Below are 11725 nucleotides of genomic sequence, written 5' to 3'. Positions count from 1 at the left end.
GGGGGGATTTGGGGTTGGGGCGGAGCCGCCGCTGGTTCCCAGCCGGGCCAGCCCCGGGCATGGCTTCCCGGGAGCGCCTCTGCGAGCTCTGGATGCTTTACTTCGCCAAGGTGAGCCCGGCACCGGGGAGCGCCTGTCCTGGGGCGGGGACACCCCAAACCCCCCCTGTGCCCCCAATCCCTGTGCGGGTATTGGGGTGGGGACACCCCAAACCCCCCTGTGTCCCCAATCCCTGTGCGGGTATTGGGGTGGGGACACCCCAAACCCCCCTGTGTCCCCAATCTCACCCCCTTCCCTGGGGCGGGGACACCCCAACCCCCCCCTGTGTCCCCAATCCCCGGGGCAGAGACACCCCAAGCCCCCCTGTGTCCTCTGTCCCCAATCCCTGGGGTGGGAATTGGGTTGGGGACACCCCAAAACCCCCCTGTGTCCTCTGTCCCCAATCCCACCCCCATCCCCTCTTGTTCCCCCCCCCGCATTGTCGCATCCCCCCCAAATTCTCTGTGTCCCCACCCCCCCAGTTTGCTGTCCCCAAACCCCCTTGTCCCCCCTTCCTCCCTACTGTCGCATCCCGCCCCCAAAAATTCCCTGTGTCCCCCCCCTGGTTTGGCTGTGTCCCCATCCCCTCTTGTCCCTTCCCCTCCCTATTGTCGCATCCCCCCCAAAATTCGCTCTGTCCCCCCCCCCGGTTTTCTGTCCCCAAACGTTGTGTCCTCGCCACCTCCTGTGTCCCCACCCCCCTCCCCACCATGTCCCCACCACGCCGTTGTCACCTGCAGGGTGTCCCCAAGGCCACCTCGGTGACATCCGTGACACTCCCCCCTCCCCACCCCTCCCACTCCTCCTTTCCTGGAGGGAATTTTGGGGGGTCCTCCCCTCCCCCGGGATTTTGTTTTGTTTTTGGGGGGGTTCCGTGTTTGTCCCGGCGCCACCACCCGGCGACAGGTGACATTGGAGCGGTGACAGGGTGGGGACAGCGGGGGGGGGAGTGGGGGGGGGGACACCAATGCCGAGTCCTTGGGGATGTCCCCAAATGGGGGGACACACCCCAAAAGTGGCTCGTTTTGTCATTAAATAGCCTGGGGGGTTGGAGGGGAGGTGGCACCCAAGTGTCATTGTCCCCCTGCCCCGTGTCATTGTCCCCTGCCCCATGTCATTGTTGTCATTGTCCCCATGGGTGGGGGGAACCCGGTGGGTTTTGGGGTGAAATCGCTCCCCCAAAATCCCCCTGTGGCCCAAGGAGGTGGTTGGGGACACTGGGAGGGTTGGGGACATCTGTGAGGGTCTGTCACCTCAGCTGGCCCCACGATGTCACCTCCTCTGCACCCCAAAACAAGGTCACCCCACTGTGGGGGGACAGAGCTGGGGGTGGATCGGACAGGGCCATGGGCTGGGACATCACAGGGTGACATGGGGACAGGTGCCACCACACTGAGGTGTCTGTGGTCCTCTGGGGACAGGTGCCACATTGTCATGGTCCCATGGGGACAGGTGCCAAACCTCTGAGGTGACCGTGGCCTTGTGGGGGGACAGGTGCCACCACACTGAGGTGACCATGGTCCTCTGGGGACAGGTGCCACCACACTGAGGTGACCATGGTCCTCTGGGGACAGGTGCCACCGCCTCGAGGTGTCCGTGGTCATCCAGGGACAGGGGCCACCACACTGAGGTGTCTGTGGTCCTCTGGGGACAGGTGCCACATTGTCAGGGTGTCCCTGGTCCCATGGGGACAAGTGCCACCACACTGAGGTGACATTGGTTGTGTGGGGACAGGTGCCACATTGTTGAGGTGTCTGTGGTCCTCTGGGGACAGGCGCCACACCATTGAGGTGACCATGGTCATGTGGGGATGGGACAGGTGCCACATTGTTGAGGTGACCATGGTCCTCTGGGGACAGGTGTCACATTGTTGGGGTGTCTGTGGTCATGTGGGGACAGGTGCCAATTTTGTTGAGCTGACCGTGGTTGTACAGGGACAGGTGCCACATTGTTGAGGTGACCATGGTTGTGTGGGGACAGGTGCCACCACACTGAGGTGACCATGGTTGTGTGGGGACAGGTGCCACACCACTGAGGTGGCCATGGTTGTGTGGGGACAGGTGCCACATTGTCAGGGTGTCTCTGGTTCCATGGGGACAGATGCCACCACATTGAGGTGGCCATGGTTGTGCAGGGACAGGTGCCACTCCTCTGAGGTGACCATGGCCTTGTGGGGACAGGTGCCACCACACTGAGGTGACTGTGGCCTTGTGGGGACAGGTGCCACATTGTTGAGTGACCATGGCTGTACACGGACAGGTGCTACATTGTCAAGGTGACCCTGGTCCCATGGGGACAGGTGCCACCACACTGAGGTGTCTGTGGTTGTGCAGGGACAGGTGCCACATTGTCAGGGTGTCCCTGGTCCCATGGGGACAAGGTGCCACCACACTGGGGTGTCTGTGGTTCTCTGGTGACAGGTGCCACCACCTTGAGGTATCCGTGGCCCTGTGGGGACAGGTGCCACATCTCTGAGGTATCCATGGCCCTTGGGGACAGGTGCCACATTGTTGGGGTGTCCCTGGTCCCATGGGGACAGGTGCCACCACACTGAGGTGACTGTTGTCCCATGGGGACAGGTGCCACATTGTTGGGGTGCCTGTGGTCATCCAGGGACAGGTGCCACCACACTGAGGTGGCCATGGCTGTACAGGGACAGGTGCCACATTGTCAGGGTGTCCCTGGTCCCATGGGGACAAGGTACCACCACACTGAGGTGACCATGGCCTTGTGACAACAGGTGCCACACCACCAAGGTGACCATGGTTGTGTGAGGACAGGTGCCACACCACCAAGGTGACCATGGTCCTCTGGGGACAGGTGCCACAGCCTCGAGGTGTCCCTGATACCATGGGGACAGGTGCCACCACACTGAGGTGACCATGGCCCTGTGGGGACAGGTGCCACATTGCTGAGGTGCCCACAGCCACAGGGGACAGGTGCCACCACACTGAGGTGACCATGGCCCTGTGGGGACAGGTGCCACATTGCTGAGGTGCCCACAGCCACAGGGGACAGGTGCCACCACACTGAGGTGACCATGGCCCTGTGGGGACAGGTGCCACATTGCTGAGGTGCCCACAGCCACAGGGGACAGGTGCCACCACACTGAGGTGACCATGGCCTTGTGGGGACAGGTGCCACATTGTCAGGGTGTCCTTTGTCCCATGGGGACAGGTGCCACGACACTGAGGTGACCATGGCCCTGTGGGGACAAGTGTCACATTGTTGAGGTGACCATGGTTCTGTGGGGACAGATGTCACATTGTTGGGGTGTCTGTGGTCATGTGGGGACAGGTGCCACCACACTGAGGTGACCATGGCCCTGTGGGGACAGGTGTCATATTGTTGAGGTGACTGTGGCCTTGTGGGGACAGGTGCCACCACACTGAGGTGTCTGTGGTCCTCTGGGGACAGGTGCCACCGCCTCGAGGTGTCTGTGGTTGTGCAGGGACAAGTGCCACATTGTCGGGGTGTCCCTGGTCCCATGGGGACAGGTGCCACAGCCTCGAGGTGTCTGTGGTTCTCTGGGGACAAGTGCCACCACACTGAGGTGGCCATGGTCGTGTGGGGACAGGTGCCACCACACTGAGGTGACTGTGGCCTTGTGGGGACAGGTGCCACACCTGTGAGGTGGCCATGGTTGTGTGGGGACAGGTGCCACATTGTCAGGGTGTCCCTGGTCCCAAGTGGACAGGTGCCCCTGCCTCGAGGTGTCCCTGGTCCCATGGAGACAGGTGCCACCACACTGAGGTGACCATGGCCCTGTGGGGACAGGTGCCACATTCTTGGGGTGACCATGGTCGTGTAGGGACAGGTGCCACCGCACTGAAGTGTCTGTGGTCCTCTGGGGACAAGTGCCACGTTGTTGGGGTGTCTGTGGTCCTGGAGGGACAGGTGCCACACCTCTGAGGTGACCATGGCCATATGGGGACAGGTGCCACTACACTGAGGTGTCTGTGGTCCTCTGGGGACAGGTGCCACATGGTCAGAGTGTCCCTGGTCCCATGAGGACAGGTGCCACCGCCTCGAGGTGTCCATGGTCCTCTGGTGACAGGTGCCACCACACTGAGGTGACCATGGCCCTGTGGTGACAGGTGCCACATTGTTGAGGTGCCCACAGCCACAGGGGACAGGTGCCATCCATCAGCTGTGTGTGGTCCCAGAGGGGACACAGCTGGGGACAAGTGCCATCCCTCAGGTGGGTGTGTGGTGGCAGGGGACACACGTCACGCTGTGGGGACACGTGTGGTGCCACCAGGGGCTGGTGGCCCTGCAGGGTCCCTTTGTGCTGTCAGGGCACTCACAGGGGGACAGGTGTCACCCACGGTTCTGTGGGGACAGGTGTCACTTGTCAGGGTGGCTGTGCCACACTGGTGGGGTGGCCGTGTCACCTCTGAGGACACCAGGGACATGGCCAGACCTCAGTGTCACCTCCCTGGCTGGGTCACTTAGCAAAACGCTGTGGCCTTTGCCACAGTGATGTCCCCAAGGCTGGGGGGACATGGCCTGGGTGGTGGCGATGTCCCCTCCATGGGGGTGTCCCCTCGGTGGCATTGTCCCCCTCCGTGGCGGTGTCCCCTCGGTGGCATTGTCCCCCTCCGTGGCGGTGTCCCCTCCGTGGCAATGTCCCCTTGGTGACAATGTCCCCTCCATGGCCTTGTCCCCTGGGTGGCAGTGTCCCCTGGGTGGCAGTGTCCCCTGGGTGGCAGTGTCTCCTCGGTGGCATTATCCCTTTCATGGCCTTGTCCCCTCGGTGGCCTTGTCCCCTCGGTGGCCTTGTCCCCTCGGTGGCCGTGTCCCCTCCATGGCCTTGTCCCCTCAGTGGCGTTGTCCCCTCCATGGCGGTGTCCCCTCCCTGGCATTGTCCCCTCGGTGGCAGCGTCCCCTCGGTGACAGCGTCCCCTCGGTGGCAGTGTCCCCTCGGTGGCAGTGTCCCCTCAGTGGCATTGTCACCTCCATGGCAGTGTCCCCTCAGTGACAGTGTCTCCTCCATGGTGGCGTCCCCTCGGTGGCATTGTCCACTCAGTGGCGGTGTCCCCTCGGTGACAGTGGCCCCTCCATGGCATTGTCCCTTTCATGGCAGCGTCCCCTCGGTGACAGCGGCCTTGTCACTGATTCCTGGTTTGGGATTCCCAGTTTGGGATTCCCGGTTTGGGATTCCTGGTTTGGGATTCCCAGTTTGGGATTCCTGGTTTCCCATTCCTGATTTGGAATTCCCGGTTTGGGATTCCCAGTTTGAGATTCCCGGTTTGAGATTCTCGGTTTGAGATTCCCAGTTTGGCGTTCCCGGTTCGAGACTCCCAGTTTGGGATTCTCAGTTTGCCATTCCCAGTTTGAGATTCCCGGTTTGCCGTTCCCAGTTTGGGATTCCCACTTTGGGATTCCCGGTTTGGGATTCTCAGTTTGCCATTCCCGGTTCGAGATTCCCAGTTTGCCGTTCCCGCTTTGGGATTCCCAGTTTAGGATTCCCGGTTTGGGATTCCCGGTTGGCCATTCCCAGTTTGGGATTCCCGGTTTGGGATTCCCAGTTTAAGATTCCCGGTTCGGTGTTCCTGGTTTGGGATTCCCAGTTTTCCATTCCCGGTTGCCATTCCCGGTTCAGCATTCCCAGTTTGGGATTCCCGGTTTGCCATTCCCGGTTTGGGATTCCCGGTTTGGGATTCCCAGTTTAGGATCTCTGGTTTGGGATTCCCAGTTTTCCATTCCCGGTTCGAGATTCCCAGTTTGAGATTCCCGCTTTGGGATCCCTGGTTTGGGATTCCCGCTTTGGGATCCCTGGTTTGGGATTCCCGGTTTGGGATTCCCGGTTTGGGATTCCCAGTTTGGGATTCCCGCTTTGGGATTCCCGGTTTGGGATTCCCGGTTTGGGATTCCCAGTTTGCGATTCCCAGTTTGGGATTCCCGGTTTCCCGTTCCCAGTTTGGGATTCCCGGCTCGGCATTCCCGGTTTGCCATTCCCGGTTTCCCATTCCCAGTTTGGGATTCCCGGTTTCCCATTCCCGGTTCGGCGTTCCCGGTTTAGGATTCCCGGCTCGCGTTTCCCGGTTCGGATTCCCGGTTCGGATTCCCGGTTTCCCATTCCCGGTTTCCCGTTCCCGGTTTCCCGTTCCCAGTTTGGCGTTCCCGGTTTCCCGGTTTCCTGTTCCCAGTTTGACGTTCCCGGTTTCCCGTTCCCGGTTCGGCGTTCCCGGTTTCCCGTTCCCGGCTCGGGTTTCCCGGTTTCCCGTTCCCGGTTTCCCGGTTTCCCGTTCCCGGTTCTCGTTCCGGGCGCTCCCAGGCGGCTCCGCGTTGGGCGAGCCCAGAAGCGGCTGAACCGGCTCTGCCGGCCGGGAACCGCCTGCGACACCCCCGAGGGACCCGCCACCGCCACCGGGACCGGGACACGGCACCGCCACCGGGACCGGGACACGGCACCGCCACCGGGACACGGCACCGCCACCGCCACCGGGACCGGGACCCGCCACCGGGACCGGGACACGGCACCGCCACCGGGACCCGGCACCGCCACCGGGACCGGGACACGGCACCGCCACCGGGACCCGCCACCGCCACCGGGACACGGCACCGCCACCGGGACCGGGACACGGCACCGCCACCGGGACCCGGCACCGCCACCGGGACCGGGACAAGGCACCGCCACCGGGACACGGCACCGCCACCGGGACCCGCCACCGCCACCGGGAGCAGCCGGCAAACCGGGAACTCGGGGACACTCCCGCTCCCGGGGGGCGCACAGGGAATTTGGGGACCCCCAGACTCTCCTGGTTCAGGATGCGGCTCCGGGTGGGAGCCCCGGGGATTCTGGAACAGCAGCTCCAGGTGGGCGAACCGGGAATTTTGGGGGGCGGCTCCGGGAATTTTGGGACACCGGCTCCAGGTGGGCGAACAGGGAATTTTGGGGGGCGGCTCCGGGAATTTTGGGACACCGGCTCCAGGTGGGCGAACAGGGAATTTTGGGGTGCGGCTCCGGGAATTTTGGGGTGCAGCTCCTGGAGGGCTCACTGGGAATGTTGGGGTGCAGTTCTGGGTGGGCGAACCGGGAATTTCAGGGTGCAGCTCCGGGTGAGTGTCCCAGGAATTTTGGGGCACCGGGTCCAGGAGGGTCCACCGGGAATTTTTGGGGTGCGACTCCAGGAATTTTGGGACACCGGCTCCTGGAGGACCCACTGGGAATTTCAGGGTTCAACTCCAGGTGGGCACCCCAGGAATTTTGGGGTGCAGCTCCAAGTGGGTGCCCCAGGAATTTCGGGACACCAGGTCCAGGTGAGGGCACCGGAAATTTCGGGGTGCAGCTCCAGGAGGGCCCACTGGGAATTTTGGGGTGCAGCTCTGGGTGGGAGAGACGGAAATTTCCGGGTGCAGCTCCGTATGGGTGCCCCAGGAATTTCGGGGTGCAGCTCAGGATGGGCCCGCCGGGAATATTGGGGTGCAGCCCCTCATGGGTGCTCCAGGAATATCAGGGTGCAGCTCCAGGAGGGCCCACTGGGAATTTTGGGGTGCAGCTCTGGGTGGGTGCCCCAGGAATTTTGGGGTGCAGCTCCAGGAGGGCACACTGGGAATTTTGGGGTGCAGCTCTGGGTGGGTCCACCAGGAATTTTGGGGTGCAGCTCTGGGAATTTTGGGACACTGGCTCCTGGAGGACCCACTGGGAATTTCGGGGTGCAGCTCCGGGTGTGAGCCCTGGGAATTTCAGGGTGCAGCTTCGGGTGGGTGCCCCAGGAATTTTGGGGTGCAGCTCCTAGTGGGCCCACCAGGATTTTGGGGTGCAGCTCCAGATGAGTGTCCCAGGAATTTCAGGGTGCAGCTCTGGGTGGGTTCGCTGGGAATTTTGGGGTGCAGCTCCGGGTAGGTGCCCCAGGAATTTCGGAGTGCAGCTTCTGGAGGACCCACTGGGAATTTTGGGGTGCAGCTCTGGGTGGGAGAGACGGAAATTTCCGGGTGCAGCTTTGTATGGGTGCCCCAGGAATTTCAGGGCACAGCTCCGGGTGGGACATTTCGGGGTGCAGCTCCGAGAATTTTGGGACACTGGCTCCTGGAGGACCCACTGGGAATTTCGGGATGCGGCTCCGGGTGTGAACCCCGGGAATTTCGGGGTGCAGCTTCGGGTGGGTGCCCCAGGAAATTCGGGGTGCAGCTCAGGATGGGCCCGCCGGGAATATTGGGGTGCAGCCCCTCATGGGTGCTCCAGGAATATCAGGGTGCAGCTCCAGGAGGGCCCACCGGGAATTTTGGGGTGCAGCTCTGGGTGGGTCCACCAGGAATTTTGGGGGGCAGCTCTGGGAATTTTAGGACACTGGCTCCTGGAGGACCCACTGGGAATTTCGGGGTGCAGCTTCGGGTGGGTGCCCCAGGAATTTTGGGGTGCAGCTCCTAGTGGGCCCACCAGGATTTTGGGGTGCAGCTCCAGATGAGTGTACCAGGAATTTCAGGGTGCAGCTTCTGGAGGACCCACTGGGAATTTTGGGGTGCAGCTCTGGGTGGGAGAGACGGAAATTTCCGGGCGCAGCTTTGTATGGGTGCCCCAGGAATTTCAGGGCACAGCTCCAGGTGGGACATTTCGGGGGGCAGCTCCGAGAATTTTGGGACACTGGCTCCTGGAGGACCCACTGGGAATTTCGGGGTGCAGCTCCGGGTGTGAGCCCTGGGAATTTCGGGGGGCAGCTCTGGGTGGATGCCCCGGCAATTTTGGGGTGCAGCTCCAGGAGGGCCCACTGGGAATTTTGGGGTGCAGCTCTGGATGGGTGCCCCAGGAATTTCGGGGTGCAACTCCGGGTGGGTTTTCCGGGAATATCGGAGTGCAGCTCTGGGTGGGTCCACCAGGAATTTCGGGACACCAGGTCCAGGAGGGGGCACTGGCAATTTTGGGGTGCAACTCTGGATGGGTGCCCCAGGAATTTCGGGGTGCAGCTCTGGGTGGGACATTTCGGGGTGCAGCTCTGGGGATTTCAGGACACTGGCTCCAGGTGGGCCCACTGGGAATTTTGGGGTGCAGCTCTGGGTGGGTCCACTGGGAATTTCGGGGTGCAGCTCCAGCAATTTCGGGACATCAGCTCCAGGAGGGCCACCGGGAATTTTGGGGTGCAGCTCCGGGTAGGTGCCCCAGGAATTTCGGAGTGCAGCTTCTGGAGGACCCACTGGGAATTTTGGGGTGCAGCTCTGGGTGGGAGAGACGGAAATTTCCGGGTGCAGCTCCGTATGGGTGCCCCAGGAATTTCAGGGCACAGCTCCGGGTGGGACATTTCGGGGGGCAGCTCCGGGAATTTTGGGACACTGGCTCCTGGAGGACCCACTGGGAATTTCGGGGTGCAGCTTCGGGTGGGTGCCCTAGGAATTTTGGGGTGCAGCTCCTAGTGGGCCCACCAGGATTTTGGGGTGCAGCTCCAGATGAGTGTCCCAGGAATTTCGGGGTGCAACTCCGGGTGGGTTTTCCGGGAATATCGGAGTGCAGCTCTGGGTGGGTCCACCAGGAATTTCGGGACACCAGGTCCAGGAGGGGGCACTGGCAATTTTGGGGTGCAGCTCTGGGTGGGTGCCCCAGGAATTTCGGGGTGCAGCTCTGGGAATTTTAGGACACTGGCTCCTGGAGGACCCACTGGGAATTTCGGGGTGCAGCTCCGGGTGTGAGCCCTGGGAATTTCGGGGTGCAGCTTCGGGTGGGTGCCCCAGGAATTTTGGGGTGCAGCTCCTAGTGGGCCCACCAGGATTTTGGGGTGCAGCTCCAGATGAGTGTCCCAGGAATTTCAGGGTGCAGCTCTGGGTGGGTTCGCTGGGAATTTTGGGGTGCAGCTTCTGGAGGACCCACTGGGAATTTTGGGGTGCAGCTCTGGGTGGGAGAGACGGAAATTTCCGGGCGCAGCTCTGTATGGGTGCCCCAGGAATACCTGGGTATTCCCCAGGTGCAACTCCTGGAGGACCCACTGGGAATTTTAGGGTGCAGTTCCGGGTGTGAGCCCCAGGAATTTTGGGGTGCAGCTCCTGGAGGGCCCACTGGGAATTTTGGGGTGCAGCTCTGGGTGGGTGCTCCAGGAATTTTGGATACAGCTCCAGGTGGGAGAGCCGAACTTACCCACCAAAAATCGGGGAAATTCAGGATGCTGAGAACCAACAAACTCAACACTCTGCACCTCCCAGAGCGGGGTGGGGTGGGGACAAGATTTGGGGTCGTATTTTCAGGCGACACCGGGATAACCCAACCCAACTCCCGATACTGCCACCACCTCCAGCTTGGGGACATCCCGGAGCCACCGGGGATGGGGACAGGGGATGGATGGATGGAGGGATGGATGGATGGATGGAGGGATGGATGGATGGATGGATGGATGGATGGATGGATGGATGGATGGATGGATGGATGGATGGATGGATGGATGGATGGATGGATGGATGGATTAATGGATGGATGGATGGATGGAGGGATGGATGGATGGATGGATGGATGGATGGATGGATGGATGGATGGATGGATGGATGGAGGGATTAATGGATGGATGGAGGGATTAATGGAGGGATGGAGGGATGGATGGATGGATGGATGCATGGACGGACGGACAGACGGATGGATGGATGGATGGACGGACAGACAGATGGAGGTGACACCCTGCAGTGTCCCCGAGCAGGGCAGGAAGCGCCGTTGGGGCCGCGGGTGACTTGGCATTTCCTGAGCATTTCTGGGGTTTTTTTTGGTGGCTTTGCACAAGCGACAGTGGTGACAAAAAAAAGGGGGGGCCCTCTCTCCTCCCTCTGAGCTCCCCCACACCCCGTTCCGGTCCCACTGCGCCGGCGCCGCTGTCACCGCTGTGGGGACATGGATGGCCAGGGCCACCCCCGGGGACAGGTACCGGGTTTGGGGACACCCCCAGGGACAGGTACCGGGTTTGGGGACACCCCCAGGGACAGGTACCGGGTTTGGGGACAAGGGGACACCCCTGGGGACAGGTACCAGGTTTGGGGACATGGGGACAGGTACTGGGTTTGGGGACACCCCCAGGGACAGGTACCGGGTTTGGGGACAAGGTGACACCCCCAGGGACAGGTACCGGGTTTGGGGACACCCCTGGGGACAGGTACCGGGTTTGGGGACATGGGGACACCCCGGGGACAGGTACCAGGTTTGGGGACATGGGGACACCCCTGGGGACAGGTACCAGGTTTGGGGACAAGGGGACAGGTACTGGGTTTGGGGACATGGGGACACCCCTGGGGACAGGTACCAGGTTTGGGGACATGGGGACACCCCGGGGACAGGTACCAGGTTTGGGGACATGGGGACACCCCCCTGCTGGTCCCCAGGGATGTGGGAACTCTGGGGGAGGAGGATTTTGGGGTCGTGGGGGTGCCTGGGGGAGCCCTCCGGGCTCCAGGTTGCCAGAAAAGGGGGATGGGGACACCCACCCTCGGGGGATTTGGGGTGCCCAGGGACTTGGGGACCCCAAGGTGGCACATTGGGGTGCGCAGGGACGTGGGTGACCCCAAAGGGGCAGCAGTGGATGCTCAGGGATGTGAGAGGCCCTAAAAGTGCCCTATTGGGGTGCTCAGGGATGGGGGTCACCCCAAAGGTGCCACCTCGGGGTGCTCAGGGCTCTGTGTTCCCTAATGGGGTGCTTAGGGATTGGGGTGACCCCAAGGTGCCCTATTGTGGTGTTCAGGAACTGGGGTAATCTCAAAGGTGCCCTATTGGGGTGCT

The 11725-nt window shown here is 62.0% G+C and overlaps 1 protein-coding gene across 1 annotated transcript in view; it reads left to right on the top strand.

Annotated features, from left to right (window-relative positions):
- Positions 1-25: 25 nt before the first annotated feature.
- Positions 26-11725, top strand: part of NBEAL2 (neurobeachin like 2) — a gene marked incomplete at its 3' end in the record, with an annotated part of 83295 nt that continues 71595 nt past the window's right edge. Inside the window, 1 exon segment of the mRNA XM_083873241.1 lies at positions 26-110. Coding sequence (XP_083729367.1) covers positions 60-110 — 51 coding nt within the window. The 5' untranslated portion in view covers positions 26-59.

Source organism: Zosterops lateralis (assembly GCF_965231275.1).
Source record: "Zosterops lateralis genome assembly, chromosome: 1".
NCBI lineage: Eukaryota > Metazoa > Chordata > Aves > Passeriformes > Zosteropidae > Zosterops > Zosterops lateralis.
Note: the sequence above shows the minus strand (reverse complement) of the source record. Positions and strands in the feature narration are given on the sequence as shown.